The following is a 17134-nucleotide window of genomic DNA, read 5'->3' on the forward strand; positions in this document are numbered from 1 at the left end:
TCTAGTTCCTTATTGCTGTAGCTGGTTAAGAATAGTGGCACAGCCAGTGACAATTCCCAAAAAGCCAGATGGCCAACGCTGATATAATATACAGTTGAAGTCAAAACTTTACATACACCTTTCAGAATCTGCAAAATGTTAATTATTTTACCAAAATAAGAGGGATCATACAAAATGCGTTATTGTTTATTTAGTACTGACCTGAATAAGACATTTCACATAAAAGATGTTTACATATAGTCCACAAGAGAAAATAGTTGAAATTATAAAAATTACCCCGTTCAAAAGTTTACATACACTTGATTCATAATACTGTGTTGTTATACCTGATCCAAAGCTGTGTTTTTTTTTTGGTTAGTGATAGTTGTTCATGAGTCCCTTGTTTGTCCTGAAACTGCCTGCTGTTCTTCAGAAAAATCCTTCAGGTCCCAGAAATAATTTGGTTTTCCAGCATTTTTGTGTATTTGAACCCTTTCCAACAATGACTGTATGATTTTGAGATTCATCTTTCCACACTGAGGACAACTGAGGGACTCATATGCAACTATTACAGAAGGTTCAAACGCTCACTGATGCCCCAGAAGGAAAAGCCATGCATTAAGAGCCTTTCGAACAGAATGAAGAGTACATTTTTCTAGATTTGCCTAAATATCATATTTTTTCATTTAGTATTGCCCTTCAGAAGCTACAGAAGATATTTACATGTTTTCCAGAAGACAAATTAAGTTAAATTTGATCTTAAGAATTAAGTTAAACTTGATCTTCAAATTCAAGTTTTCACGCCCCGGCTCTTAATGCATGGCTTTTCCTTCTGGAGCATCAGTGAGCGTTTGAACTTTCTGTAATAGTTGCATATGAGTCCCTCAGTTGTCCTCAGTGTGGAAAGATGAATCTCAAAATCATACAGTCATTGTTGGAAAGGGTTCAAATACACAAAAATGCTGGAAAACCAAAGAATTTGTGGGACCTGAAGGATTTTTCTAAAGAACAGCAGGCAGTTTAACTGTTCAGGACAAACAAGGGACTCATGAACAACTATCACTAAACAAAAAAAACACACCTGATCGTTCACGTAACAACACAGTATTATGAATCATGTGTATGTAAACTTTTGAACTTTTGAAAAATTATTAGATTATCAGTCAATGCCAAAAATCTGCCAAGCATTTTATCAGTCTATCAACAAACTACTTAGCAAGAAAGATACAAGATATACCGATTCTTTTTCGCAAAATCACGATGAACATTATGTCCTCCGACCTGGATGACCTAATATGAAGCAAAGACGACGTAACACTTCAAGCTGCAGAGGATGAGTTCCATTAGCCAAAATGTCAGGCAACTGAGTTGTTGATATGAAATCTACACACACAGCTTCGTGGGATATGAGCAAGATTACATGTAAACAATGCCGTGAATATCAAATGTTACCCCCGTGTCAGGCATCCTTTTCCAGGGCATTAGAAACAGATGGAAAACAGACCACCTGGAACTGCCATCACAGCCTCCAATGCATCAAACAGGGAAAGTGTATAAAGTCTATTTATAAAGGACAGTTTAAAGGTCAAGCCTTCCAAAGAAGAACCTACACTGTTTCCAAAGTGTCTAAAACAACTGCATGTCGGTGCAGATCTGAATGCAGAAAGCTCATTGTGTATATATATCACTTGTCACAGGCTCCAGCGCAAGAGGACACTCCAGCTGCAAATCAAATGAACCACACCATCTATCTCCAGCAATACCCAAGAGACCCGCATTAGAAGACCATATAAAGGCAAAGACACTGGCAGGATCATTAAAACACAATTTCCACAGAGGGAAAGCAGCGCTTAAAGCCAGACTGCAGAAAGACCTCAGATATACTTGTGAGCGCGTGCCGTGTTCAAACCTGCTCTGCTCAACTCCAACATCAAGAGCATTTTTACTGTGAAATACATGCAAAGCACAAACTCCGGCACAGAATAAAAAGTCAGACCTCTGCAGCTTTTGTTCAATGTCTGTAGTGTTACTTATACATATACATAAAAATATTAATTTAAGACCCATTACATAAACTAAAAAAAGCTAATAAATAAAAGCTACAACAAAAAACACTTGAAAAACATTGGTTAAAAATCTGAAATCAATAAACAAACAAAAGAACCTGTAGATGTCAATATAATGTGCAATGCAATTGATACAATGATTACAGAGTTTACTAGGGATGCACGATATTATCGGAGTGATATCGGAATCGGCCGATAATGCCTTTAAATGTAAATATCGGCATCGGCCTGATATGAAAAATTATGCCGATATGTCTTGCCGATAAGAGGAATACATTAACTCACACGTGCTCAGGTTGTGCTAGTGATTAGATCACGTCAGCAGTGTGGCTCATTCTTGAAGCAAAGTTTTGTCTGAATGATGATTAGATTCACTGATTCTGTGAAAGCACGTACAGAATGGCGCATTCGGTGTGTGATAGAGTAAACAGTAACAGCACGTGCAGCGGCAGCAGTGACAGCCTCCCCCAGGTCCTAACACCTGTTCGGTAAGGAGATTTCATCTTTAGGGGGCGCTGTTGTAAAGGTAAAATAGCCAACAAAAATAACATTTAGACTGTGTTTCACATTAAATAAAGCAGTAATTTATGTCATAAAATAATGAGTATGTTTTGATTTAATGGTCAGAAGCTATACCTTAAATGAAAAAAATGGCACTTGTAAATTAAATACTTTTATATATACTGATTTATTCATTAATGTGTAATATGTTTTATTTTTTAAACAAATCATGAGCTCTAAAGAATTTTCTGAATTTTTAGAACTCTTTTGTTTCAGACCATCTAAAAATGTAAAATCCTAAAATAAAATGTTAGGGTTAACATTTCTTAATCTTTCTGGGGGAAAAATGCAGCAATTGATCTACTGATTTATAGTTATTTTCAAAGCTTTAATGTACTGTCAAAAAACCTTCATTATTTTTTATTTAATTCTAATAAATAAGTTAAAAACTAACCAAAATTAAAAATAATTTTCTTATAATTTCTGCACAGGAGAGACTTGGTGTTGAAATCCAAAAATCCAATATCGTGCATCCCTAGGGTTTACCTTAAAATCATAACAATTAAGAGTGTGAATTTATTGGAATAAAATATTTCAATTGTGTTTAATCTCAAAAAGACAAGACCATAACATTAGGTCATGTCAAAAAAGACAAAAATAACATGATCTCCAAACATAAGCCAGACAGATTTTCTGAAGATCAGTAATATCATGAAACATCAATTTTAATTCTGTAAAAAACAACTACTGGTGTTCTGCAAGAGAGCAAATAACAATGGAGGAACAAGTCTGGTCCTAAACACAATCCGTTCAGGACAGACAACAAGATTATTTCCATCCCTAAAATCATATCGGCCTTGCCAATCACAGCGCATGACACTCCTAAACAAGCGTTGACTTGCTATAATACAGATACATATAAGGCCAGAATATAAAGGAAAATCTCATGATGAGGAGGATTTAACCTTTGAATACGAGAAACCTCCCAAAGTTAATACAAACCTAATCCCAAAATATGAGACCGGTTTTAACTGACAGCAAACCCAACCTGCGTAAATAAACTTATCCAGTACATATGAAAGCTAGAACACTGGAAAAGCAGAAGTTGGGGCTGTGACAGGGCAGCCACATAAAACTGCCTGGGTTGTCAATTTAAACCAGCTGTCCAGGGAAACTCACTACACAGGGGGACTTCTTCAAATACCAGAGGGTCGTTGTTAGTCACCGTTCACAGAGTCAGCCTTTTCTTTCAAACAGTTGGGCCTGAACAGCATCTGTGACTTGCACATTCCTACAATGGCCTTAAAATAAAAGTGTTCAGGCCTCTTTCCAATCAGCAGAGAGAGCATGAAATAGACACACTAATTACTAATTAGCCAATTAATGTGTTTATTTTTAAGGATGCCTGATATATGAATCGCTCTAAAAAAAAATAACCAGCATCATTAATCACCTGATTATCTGAGTAAATAGTTAAAGCTGACAATATCAATGCCTACTTTTTCAAATACAGTTTGTAATTTTTTTAGCCCATTATACATTGTAATAATTTGATGCAAGATTTGAGGTAACCTAAGGTAAATGTTTTCCTCATGAGTACCGTATTTTGTGTTTGAACCTAAAAACTTTTGGTTACCAGCCCAGACTAGAATAGACTATTCAACACCAACAGAGACATTTCAACATGAACGCATTATGTATTTCTCATCCATACTTTATAAATCAAACCATGACGTCTGGTATGATGGATATTGCATGCACCATCTCTAAAACTGTCAGCTGTCCGATAACTAAATTAAAGCATCCCATCTGAAGGATGTGGTCGTCCCAGGACCCTGACAGAGATAACACATATCTGGCTGACGATCTGGGCACGAGTTCAAGCTTGTCCTGGCATCGTCTCCAACCAACCTGTGGCTGAAAGGTGTGCAAGGATCATTTTAGCTTAATGCAACAGAGAGAGTTGTTCACAGCATTTTAAAATGCAGAATTGAAGCTTTATAACTAAAGAATAAATCAACTACCTGAAGAGCCAACCGTCCCTGCAGCAGCCAAGCCCTGAAGAACATATGCAAAAAATCTCGGAAAGCTCTTCTATATATCTAAGCATCGATGATTCTGAGAAATGCTGACAAGAAGAAATGAATTAAAATGCAATCACACTGTCTTATCACAAAGCTTTAACCTGAAACATAGCATATTTTCAGCTTAAAATGTCTAGAAGTGCAAGGAGTCACACTTTGTATTCCGGCCCCTAATATGATCTACCCTTTGTATTATTGTGTTACAGTGAATGTTTATTATTCTCAAGCCCTGCCACATTTGTTTGGTATATACTGTGTGCATCAGTCAGGACTTCTGTTTCCAAGGAAGGAACATTTACGATTCAGGGCATTCAGGGTAGCTGCAAGTAAGGCCACAAAATAAACAAACAAACAGCACACCATGTTCATTCACAGCAGAATGCGATGTGGAGCTCCAGTCATTTCCTGCTCAATTTAAAAAAGTAACGAGTTTAAAGTCATATTTTTTTAGTTAAACTGGGTCAGGAGGCCCCAGATTAAACACACTCAAACAATGCAACTACTTTTCCCTTTACACTGTATATGTTTAGTTACATTGTAGTCACATGATGGTCACTTTATAATACTTCCCAGCACAGTTATTAAAGGAATAGTTCATGCAAAAATGAAAATTTTGTGGAAAATGTATTCAGCCTCAGGTCATCCAAGAACAGATTTGGAGAAATGTAGCAGTGATCCTCTGCAGTGAATGGGTGCCGTCAGAATGAGAGTCCAAACAGCTGATAAAAACATCACAATAATCCACATGTACATCTTGGATGGCTTGAGGGTGAATTTTCATTTTTGTGTGAACTCTTCCTTTAATCCATTTACAACTTTACCACCACACAAGTCAACGTCATATTCCATGCTTGGAAAAATCCTTTGTATAACACAATAGGGGGGAGACTTCACATTTCTGACGTCAGCAGTGTTGTTATCCATATAGAGAATGACACTGTATAGCCTGGAGTCTTTTTCACACAGTCATAGCCTTTCCTACAAGGAACCAGTTTGATCAATTACCAAGACAGTGAATAGCACAACCTTCAGTGTCATAACACTTTGCCACAGGGAGAAGTAGATTTTGTTCATTACTTTTCGACTAACCCTTCAAGACATTCGATAGCACATGTACTTATAAATCAAAGTGATTTGTGGCACTGTTTAATCAAATTCCAATATCATATACTCCCTCTCTGAGGTTATTTTCAATCCATGCCCCATGCTCAACGTGCTGGTATGATGGCTCAGAATTTAACAGCATGTTGCTACTTGACTTTTCCAGGGCTGTACACACACCTATGATTAGTGCTGCCAAATGTGGCTTAAAGTCATTTGTTGCATGAACCGCAGTGAAATATCCATATTTATGATTACTTCAAAACCCAAACATCTACTGAACTTAGGTTTGGTACCATAATGAGATAATTTAATCAATAAATACAATGATTTACAATGCATTAAACATAAAATGTATGGGTTTAACATAAAATGCATTGGTTTACTATGGGTTAAACATGAAATGCATTGGTTCAAGATGGCTTGAACATGAAATGCAATGATTTGATATGGGTTCAAATCCAAATGCATTGATTTAATAGGGTTTAAACATTAAATGCATTGATTTAAAATGGTCTAGGCATGAAATACACTGATTTAATACGGTTTAAACATGGAATGCACTGATTTTAGGAAACATGTTTTTAAAGCATTATACTCACCCCATTCCAAAAACTCAGCAACGTTCTTCTCTCTTCTGAGTGGGGAGTTGATGCACTCATCATAAAGGCAGATGAGAACATCCAGAAGAGTTTCCACACTAAAACACTGTCCATTGGACTGGACAGGACCATCCAGAATCAGTTTTTCCAGCTTTTTCAAACGCACTTCTCCAGACATGGTTCAAAACGAGTGTCAGTCCAAAATATGTAGTGTAATGTTATTAAAATAGATGCAAAGACGCGAGAACTCTTTGGAGAGGATCTGAAAATAGCTATAAATACAAACCACCCATCATCACAGGAAAATGCAGTCACAAAACTGCAGTAAACTCAAAACGGTTTTTAATTTCATACCCAAATAAAACTTCTCACTACATCTTTTTAATGTACTATGTACCAACAAACCACCAAATGAGGGGGGAAATGACAATTTAAGCCATTTATCCAAAAAGACCTCACACTTCTGTGTAAAACTAACTTATCTCTTGCGTTTTGTAAATATTAATTTACATACATTTAAATGCCTTTCCTGTAGCTTCTCAAGCTAACGAGCTAACAACATTCTCGCGACACAATCTATCTGAACTGTTTTTCTCTCATATAAATACAAAAAAACGTGTATTAATATTAACAAGCACTAGTGTCAAACCATGTCAAGTATATAGACTTTAAAACATTCCCAGTTTGTTTAACTTTAACGGGTTAAAATAACTGATGCTAATGATCCGGCTAATAAAGACGTTCAGCTAGCAAGCTAACAGATTTTAGCTCATCCTCAAAGAGAATGTTCCTCAAAACCAACTGAAATAACGTGACACGCCCTCCAAATGTGACATTTAGGCATTACATGTGTGGAAAAGATGGATAAAATATGTTTATGTCCGCAAAAAGTGAGTTTAGCGAAGTTCCACAAAGGAGTCGCTTAGTTTTCCATAGTCCTTTTCCCATTAATAATTCCTCAAAGTAAGTCTTGCCCGCGGGATGAAGTCCGTCAGATGATGAGGATGAGGATGATGATGAGGAGGATGATGAAGAAGAGGATGATGGTGGTGGTGGTGGTGTGGATGCGGGGTGACTCTCTCTCATCTGCCCGCCGCCGCTGACTGTGTTTCAGGAATGATGAGGAGAAACATGGCGACTAGTCTCTCTCTCTCTCTCTCTCTCTCTCTCTCTCTCTCACACACACGCACGCGCGCGCGCACACACACACGCACACGCGCATATTCAGATACACATCAACATAAACATACAAAGGCTGCATGTACATAAACATAAATAAATGCATTTACATAACATATTGTACAAGTATATAGACATTCACATGCCCATAAAACATACATAAATAAAGATATAGATACAAAATATACAAATATACAAAACAGACACAAATATAAACACAAATACACGTCCATAAGAAACAAACAAACATAAATGTGCATCCATAAATACATGCTTTAAATACTCTATAATAGTTGTTTTGCTTAAGCAGGGAATTTAGGAATGGGGGTGGGGCAGGTTGGGGTGTTCACACTTTCATTTCGAAGATTATTTTTATTCTTTATTGGATTAAGTATGCTTATATTGATGAATGATTGTAGTTTAGTTGAATATATCTATTTTATGATCTACGTGCCTGTCTGTCTATTCTAGAACAATATGGTCACTCAATTAATTTTTTACTTATATATCAACACAAATGGAAAACTAACATTCTTTTGTATATTTTAAATTCTAATATATTTATGCAGGACATGTTTTTCAGATTTTAAAAATGTTTATGAAATGTAAAATACTGAAAAATTAGCTTTCACTGTATAAGATCTGTGAACTTCCACGTGCAATAAGTATATAATGTAATAAAATTAAAAAGCTAACTTTAATTGCTGGCTTAAATGTTTAAGTAACACCCAAGTGGTGCAATTGTCACAACCTGCAGTCCTAAATTAATTGCAATTTATTAAGCCAGGCTGACTTTAATTACCAATGAAGGAAATAAAGTTGAAGCTCTGAAAACTGACAAAGCATAAATAAAGGTCGCCAATTCAAATGGATTAAAATTATGATATAATAATAATAATAAAAACAATATAATAACGTGACGCTGTATATGTATAGCGCATATAACTGTGTGTTTGCATAAAGGTTTTCAAGAGCCGGTGTGAATAAATATAGATTTAAATTCAAAGAGACAGGATAGTCTGTTGCATGACCTGATGTTTTATTCGGACCCAGAATACATGCAGCGTGTGTTCATTCATACTCGAGGAGGGCGCTCTCGCGCAGGAAGTTGCACCATCAAATTCCTAATATATGAAATGCATGAAAACAGAAAAAAGTTTGGATTTGCGATTGCGACGATATATGGTTTATTTGTGTTTTTCAAGTCATCTCCAGAAACTATTCAGCCTCATGGGACAAAAAAAGTGTTTGTAGTTTATAAACAAATCATTATTATTGGTTATTGTCCAGCAGTGTGTCTGATTTCTAAGCCAATTAAAAGCTAGAAATAAGAGAAAAAATGAAAGGTTTTTGAACATTAAGGTTTTTAATGATTTTTAAAGAAGTCTGTTCTGCTCAGAAAGCCTGGATTTATTTGATCCAAAGTAGACCCAACATTTTGAAATATTTTCACTATTATTTATTTGAATATATTTTAAAATGTAAATTACTCCAGTCACACGATCTTTCAGAAATCATTCTAATATTCTGATTTGCTGCAAAAAAAAACAAACAAAAAAAAAACATTTATCATTATGATGATGTTGAAGACAGCTGAGTATAATTTTTTTCCAGGTTTCTTTGATTAATAGAAAGTTCATAAGAACAACATTTATCTGAAATAGAAATCTTTTGTAACATTATAAATGTCTTTATCATCACTTTTGATCAATTTAAACCATCCTTGCTAAATAAAACTATTCATTTCTATCATTTATTTTCCAAAATAAAATAAAATAATAATAATACCGACTACACACTTTTGAATGGTATAGTGTATAATGTTACAAAATCTTTTTATTTCAGATAAATCTTTGAAAAAAAATGACTCAACTGTTTTAAATAGTAATAATAATTAAAAAAGGTTTCTTGAGCAGAACATCGGCATATTAGAATGATTTCTGAAGGATCATGCAACACTGAAGATTATAAACTCTGAAGAATATATTCAAATAGAAAGCAGTTGTACATAGTAAAATTGTATTTTGGATTAAATAAATGCAGGCTTGGTGAGCAGAAGAAACTTATTTAAAAAAAACATATATATATTACATGTCTGTCCCCCTCACTTCTGAAATGCCAGAGTCTGTCCAGACAGTTCAAGAATACTTTCCTGCGAAGACATGGTAAAGCAGCGGCACTTACTGGTCATTTCAGTGATTTATTTACTACTTGGCTGCATGAAATCAATGGAAATAAGTTGTGAAGAGTTATTTCAGAATGAATGAATCAACAGAATGTATGGCAAACTGTGATGCAGAGTAAACTAGTTTGGTATTTTCAAGCAAAGTCAAAGCAGACTGTGTATTAACAGTTTGTCTGGCTGAACAGCTTAATTTCATTTCTATTAGCCTTGATAGTGGATCAAATAAAGCCCTCCATCATAGCAGTAAACACTGATGTGTGTAGCTTCTATAACGCTCATCATTAACACCTTTTGTGTTTATTGGGGCTCTTGATTAAAAGGCTAAAATACAGGACAGTGTTATTGTTGGTTTAATCCTTCTGATCCCTTTTCATATGCAATTAGAACATAATACCACTTTCAGTCTAGATCATCTAATTAATTGATGTGCTAGAATCTGCAGCATGGAGAAATCAAAGAAAGTCAATTGCAACACCCCACCCTCCAAAACAACAGTCTATAGCTAGAAATAATAGTTAGGCTTAATGAGTCATTGAAAGTCTCAGGCCTAAGATCTTTTGTTATGGTGGTGTGTATTCAAAACATTAAGGCCAATACAATTTTTACTGGACTGTCTCATTAAATATCTTACAATGACAGAAAGTCTAGAATTTACCACTAAAACACACAATGTACTGAAATTAAGTATTATTAAATTAAGTATAATTTAATAATAATTTATACTAACTACCACAGTCCAAAAATAATTATAGTGGTCTACTAAATAAATAAATACAACCAATAATAATAACAATAAAAATTTTAAGAAATTTTAAAAAATTCTAAATATTTCGAAATTTACAAAAACATCGGGAATTACGTTTATTAAAATAAATCTGGGGCATTATACTTTCATATTTATCTAAAAAAAAAAAATTTAACTGTTACTATTAACTGTTTTCTTTCTATCTTTATTCATTTGTCAAACTGTCTTTAATCAAGGAAACTTTTTAAGGTGCAGCTGAAAGATTTGACAGATAAAACTGTGTAAACGCACACATTTAGTCTTTACAACAAATTCTTATGACTTTTTAAAATTATTATGTCATCTTATAGGACAGCAGTTGCATTTACAAAATTATATTAGTTGCATTATAAATAAATAAAAGCTATTTTTCACAAAAACACATTTATTTATGTTTTACAAATATGAAATGAATAACTTTAAAATAATAAATACAATCATAAATAATGCAAAAAAAAACTACAAAACTAAACTGCTAAATAAATACAAAAATATAGTGAAGTATTATTATTATTACTATTCTTATTTTATTTTGTTTTGAGTTTGGTTTTCAGATTTTCAGGGGGTTTTATTAATTTTTTTATAAAATATAAAGGTTTCAAATTCTGTATGAATTTTAGTTCTTAAGTTTATGTTAGAGAAAATGCAGCTCATCTGTAGTCCTATTGACTTCATTTGGAATAATAATAGGCATGTTGATTCGTAAACATTGAATTTGACTTGTCTTGCCCATCCTGACAAACAGCGTCACATAATAACACGATTACCATGAAAACATGGCTGCGTAGCAAGTAAATTTGCTTAGCTGTCTGATGTGATGTGATCCGTCATCAGCCGTTCCTGTGCCGGCATTGTCTGACATCCCAGAACAACCTGCGGCCCCAATACACAGACTGGGGTAAATTTAGTCCCATGTTGGCAGGACAGAAGAGGTCTGAGCAGTCCTGCAATAGTAACAGATAATCACCCCTTGAGAAACTCTCTCCAATCCACATCCCTGAACATCCTCCTGGATTTACTGCCTCTGTTTGTGGAATAATGACAGCAGGGGTGGCCATTTCTCAATACACTTTCCTCTCGCCTCTGCCCTGCCAAATACACTGCTGCTTTTACCAAAGATGGTTAAAGCTGGAAAATAGGGTCCAAACTGAAATATAGACAGAAACAAAGTAAATTAATGCAACAAATAAGTTGAACCAAGCACTAATTACATTCACACAATTAAAAAAAAAATTATTAGCTGCAGAATAAATAAATTAAAAGCTAAATTTTCTTCACAAAAACATTAATTTCTGCTTTAGAAAGAATGCATGTAATATAAATGAATAAAATAAATGTCAATCATAAGTAAAAGTCAATCATATTGTGAAATGCTTTGAACTGATAAATACATGTATAATTACATAAATATAAATGCATACATATATATATATAATTTATTACAATTACAATTATTATAAATTTCATTAAAAGTTATAACTATAAGTATTTAATACATAAAATGAATTTAATAAGCAGGTATGTATTTAATAAATAATAATGCATAAATAATGTAAAAATTGCTTTGAAATTAGAACAGATTTTGAAAATACAATTATTTGAATAAAATTTAAATTTACTGATAAATCTGATAAATAAATGTAAAAATCCAATGTAAATACATACAGAAGTTATATATATATATATATATACACAAAAATATATAACTGATAACTCATATAAAAAATCAAATATATAAATATTTGATAGATAAAAATATATAAAATATACATAATGAACATACTTAGGATCCATTTGAAAAAATAAAAGTCATGAGCAACAATAGGTGGTCTAAATGGGACATGGCTTTGAAGGGTGTCTTTTTTAGGTTGTCTCCCCTTTGTTAGAGGTGTGAAGAGCCAGACGGGGTGGGTTGGGCGACTGTATATAAACCCTGAGAGACTCAGAGGGTCAGTCATTCAATCAGAAGAGCGACACTGGCATCACTGCATCAAGCATGGCTCTGCTCATCCAGCTGTTCATTTGCGCCACAGTGATCTCATTCACTGAGGGATTCGACCATGAGGATATGAAGCAGACGATGCTCCAAAAACTCGGATTATCTGAACTCCCCAGGATTCAGAAGAGAGATTTGGACAATCTAGTCATCCCAGCTCACATCAAGAACAAATATCTGTCCATGCTGAAACTCCATCACAAGCGCAGGAGGAGATCTCTGCCAAGCCTGGCGGGAATTCTTAGAGGAATCCATGGGAATGCAGGTGGGTTACATTTACTAAATGAAATTGAACAGTGAACAAGTTTTAAAATGTGTGCATTGCATTCTATATTTTATTATTAGTCAATGTATTTGGTATCATGAACGGACAATGAGCAACAATAAATACAACAAATAACTGGACCATGCACTAATTACATTTACAAATTTTTAAAAATGGTTAAAATGTTTTTTAAATTATTTGCCGAATAAATAAATGCTAAATTTTCTGCACAAAAAATCATGTATGCTTTAGAAATAATAAATAATAATGCAATTATAAATAATTTAAAAATGATTTGAAATAAACCGATAAACAAAAAGTGAACTTTTAAAAAACAGTAACAAATTTGTGCATAATATTCTATATTTTAATATTAGATAGTGTATTTGGTTTCATGCAATAACGAACGCAACAAATAACTGGACCATAAACTAATAACATTTACAAATTATTTATAAAATAGTTTTTTTCTTAATTGATGTTAATGTATAAATATATTGTTGTTGCAACATTAATGTATATAAATTTTAATGTTAAAAATCGATTAATGTCAAAATGAACATTAACCAAAATTAATAATTGCTGTGAAAGTATTCACTGTGTTTCTATTAACTATTGCAACAATTAACTTTGTCGCCAAATTCTACCATTAAAAGTATTTTAAATTCATTGCATACTTTGTCTTAAAATGTTGTCTAAGTTACAATTTATATGCAATTTTTTGACTACTATAACTGTACTTACTGATCAAGAATATCAAGTTAAAATTATCGTCAAATATCAAAAAAGGTTGCCCAAAAAGATATTTATATTATAAAGATAACATTTTTACAGTGCATCTGTCATTAAAGTCGTGACGTATTGTCAAGTATGGTGACCCATACTCGAAATTGGTGCTCTGCGTTTAACCCATCCAAGTGCACACACACACACAGCAGTGAGTAGTGAACAAATGCACACACACACCGTGAACACACACCCGGAGCAGTGGGCAGCCATGCTGCAGCGCCCGGGGAGCAATTGGGGGTTCGGTGCCTTGCTCAAGGGCACCTCAGTCGTGGTATTGAGGGTGGAGAGAGCGCTGTACATTCACTCCCCCCACCTACAATCCCTGCCGGCCGGGGACTCGAACCCGCAACCTTTCGATTACGAGTCCGACTCTCTAACCATTAGGCCACGACTTCCACCGGATTAACTATAGATTAACTATAATCTAATGTGTTCTCTGTTTTTGACAGATATAACAGGAGAAATCAAGTACTCTGACACAACCCGTCAGCGTCTTGTGTTTGACATGGAGTCCAGACTGCAAGAAAACACTGAGGTCACTATGGCAGAACTGAAACTTTTCCAAACAGCTGCACAGAATCCATCCAAACCTGAGCGAAGGCACCACAGACCCATTAACAACGCCAGAGTGAGCATCTACTGGGTGGAAGTGCTGGGGAATGGCTCCAACAGAACATCACTCATTGACTCAAGGTACATCAGATGCCCAAATATAATAAAAACATAAACAAATGCACAAATAATAACAGAATTTAATTTTATAATGCATGAATGGGAACTTATGTGTCCATATTCACTATTTTAATAGACTGGTTCCCATCCATGAGTCTGGCTGGAGGAGCTTTGACGTGACTCAGGCCATTCATTACTGGTCTAAATCCCAAAAGAAAACACCTCTGCATCTGGAAGTGTGGACTGAAGGAGAGAGACCTGGTAGCTATGCGGCTGAGATGGCCAAAAGAGTGCGCTTTGCCACACAGGACCCGAAAGAAAACACCCTGGAGAAGGATATGGGTGCACCTGAACTTGTGTTTTACACCTTAAACCTGGATGAATATGGGTGAGTTTTATTATTTAACTGCTGCTTATTTAGCTTGCATGACTTGCATTGAACTTCACACCTGTCAATTCATTGACTAAATCCCTTCATTTCCATGTCAACAGGTCCCAGGGGAACTGTAACTCCAGCCCAAACAGCAGCAAGTGTTGTCGGGAGGAACATTTCATCAATTTCCGTGAGCTGACCTGGACTCAGTACTGGATCATCGAGCCGGCCGGGTACCAGGCCTTCAGATGTGCAGGAGGATGCAAGCAGCCCAAACGTGGTTACTATGGATACGGGCAGAGGACCTGTGCAGTGATGGAGAGTGCGCCACTGCCCATGATGTACCTGGTGAAAAAGGGAGATTACACTGAAATTGAGGTGGCAGAGTTCCCCAATATGATTGTTGAGAAGTGTGGCTGCTCCATGGACAGAATCCCTCCAGTCTGAGACTGTCTCGTGGTTTGCTCTCAGATGAGAGGTGATGATGATGTTATAATTCCAATGAAATTACTCAGGGTTATTGAACTGAGATTCACATGTTGCAAATCCCCACTGAGCACTTGAAAATAAAATTATTTATGAATTATGATTTTTTTGGTAACATAAACATCAAACATTCCCTGTTGAGTGATGTGTTCTGAAAAATAAAATAACTAATTTCATATTTATGAGTAATATTTTTTTAACACCTTTAACATCATTAATAGCAAATTAATTCATTATTTATTTATTTTTTAAATAGAAAAATACTGAAAGGAACAAATATAGCTCTTAGCCTATATCTTACGTCTTTATTCAAATGGACCTCGAAATCAGAAGGATTGTCAGAAAAGCATTGTTCTCTATTTACATATTCATAATCTATAATAATCGATAAAACAGTGAGTGATAATCAGTTACTGAATACATATTTAATTGTGTTGCATATTAGAATCAATAAACGGATGACAGGGACCTCCGGTGGTGAGATGAATTTACTGCACTGAATTCAATCACTCATTTGATGAACAAATTAAAATGTTGACATTACATTATTACATACTATCCCTAAACTCTCCTCAGACCAAAACTTGACACTTAATATAGATACACATATACATATATATATATATATATATACACACTCACACACACACACACACACATGTTGGGTTTCCATGTTTTATGGGGACATCCCATAGGCGTAATGGTTTTTATACTGTACAATCTGTATGTGCTATTGCCCTACACCAACCCTACACCTAAACTTAGCCCTCACAGGAAACATGCTGCATTTTTAGATTTTCAAAAAACTTTATGCTGTATGATTTATAAGCTTGTTTCCTCATGGGGACCAAAAAATGTCCCCACAAGATTAAGATTTACTGGTATTACTATCCTTGTGGGGACATTTGGTCCCCAGGACGTGATGAATACCAGGTGCACACACACACACACACACACACACACACACACACACACATGTTGGGTTTCCATGTTTTATGGGGACATCCCATAGGCGTAATGGTTTTTATACTGTACAATCTGTATGTGCTATTGCCCTACACCAACCCTACACCTAAACTTAGCCCTCACAGGAAACATGCTGCATTTTTAGATTTTCAAAAAACTTTATGCTGTATGATTTATAGGCTTGTTTCCTCATGGGGACCAAAAAATGTCCCCACAAGATTCAGATTTACTGGTATTACTATCCTTGTGGGGACATTTGGTCCCCAGGACGTGATGAATACCAGGTGCACACACACACACACACACACACACACACACACACACACACACACACACAAGTTAAGACTAATCTTTAACTCTACAGAACAATCAGTTTCACTGTGATTTAAAGACAATGAGAATGAGTGATCAGTTTTGATGCAAATATAAAGTTGAGGAAAACTACATAGAGAAACCTTACATAAATATTCCCTTAAAAAGAAACATCAAGAAACTGCACACAGAGAATTCATACAATATTCATACAATATCAGATAAGTTCCATAAAAGACACACTGAATTGCACATTACAATAACACAAGTTATGTTGTGGCCAACAGCAGCCCAAATAAACACCCCTTTTGCATCAAAAACGCCTCATCCTTGTCTGAGAACGCTACAATAGATTTCTATCATTCAGCTGTGCAACTGTAGTCACAGGCTGACTATGAAGTCCCATACACTCTTGCTAATGTACACCCTGAATTCAATCAAGATGTTTACTCAGCCAAGATTCCTATTTAAAACTGACATAGATCAGTTGTGATGTGAAAATTAAACACTGAGAGGTGGTGCATTGCTTAAAACACTTGACTGCACAATTGTGTACACCACTCACTAAAGAAATGGCACACATGGTGCAAGCACTTGCTAATAGCCGTAAACGTTTCTTGTGAGCAACAAACTAAATCTTCCTCCAGGTGGCACTCAGAGACTCATATAATGTGAATGTGTTTCTTTCACTCAACTGTGTGTCTCAGTTGTTTCTCACATGAGGTAGTTGAAACTCACACAGACAATGAACTTTCAGAATAAACTCTAAATCCAGCATAGAGGGCTTCAGTGAT

General features: G+C 35.1%; 2 protein-coding genes across 3 annotated transcripts in view; one reads left to right on the plus strand and one right to left on the minus strand.

Annotated features, from left to right (window-relative positions):
- Positions 1-7451, minus strand: part of LOC306886668 (serine/threonine-protein kinase MRCK alpha-like) — a 69725-nt gene extending 62274 nt beyond the window's left edge. For both annotated transcript variants that reach the window (XM_079443968.1, XM_079443967.1), the window contains exon 1: positions 6334-7451. In XM_079443968.1, coding sequence (XP_079300094.1) covers positions 6334-6511 — 178 coding nt within the window. In that variant the 5' untranslated portion in view covers positions 6512-7451. The remainder of the gene's footprint in view (positions 1-6333) is intronic.
- Positions 7452-12477: 5026 nt separating this feature from the next.
- LOC306886675 (left-right determination factor 2-like) lies at positions 12478-15023 on the plus strand (the record flags this gene model as incomplete). The annotated part of the gene is made up of 4 exons (XM_079443977.1): positions 12478-12742; positions 13981-14224; positions 14340-14591; positions 14696-15023. The coding sequence occupies 4 exons, from the start codon at positions 12478-12480 to the stop codon at positions 15021-15023; spliced, it is 1089 nt and encodes a 362-aa protein (XP_079300103.1).
- Between the last annotated feature and the right edge of the window lie 2111 nt (positions 15024-17134).

Source organism: Barbus barbus (assembly GCF_936440315.1).
Source record: "Barbus barbus genome assembly, chromosome: 20".
NCBI classification, from domain to species: domain Eukaryota; kingdom Metazoa; phylum Chordata; class Actinopteri; order Cypriniformes; family Cyprinidae; genus Barbus; species Barbus barbus.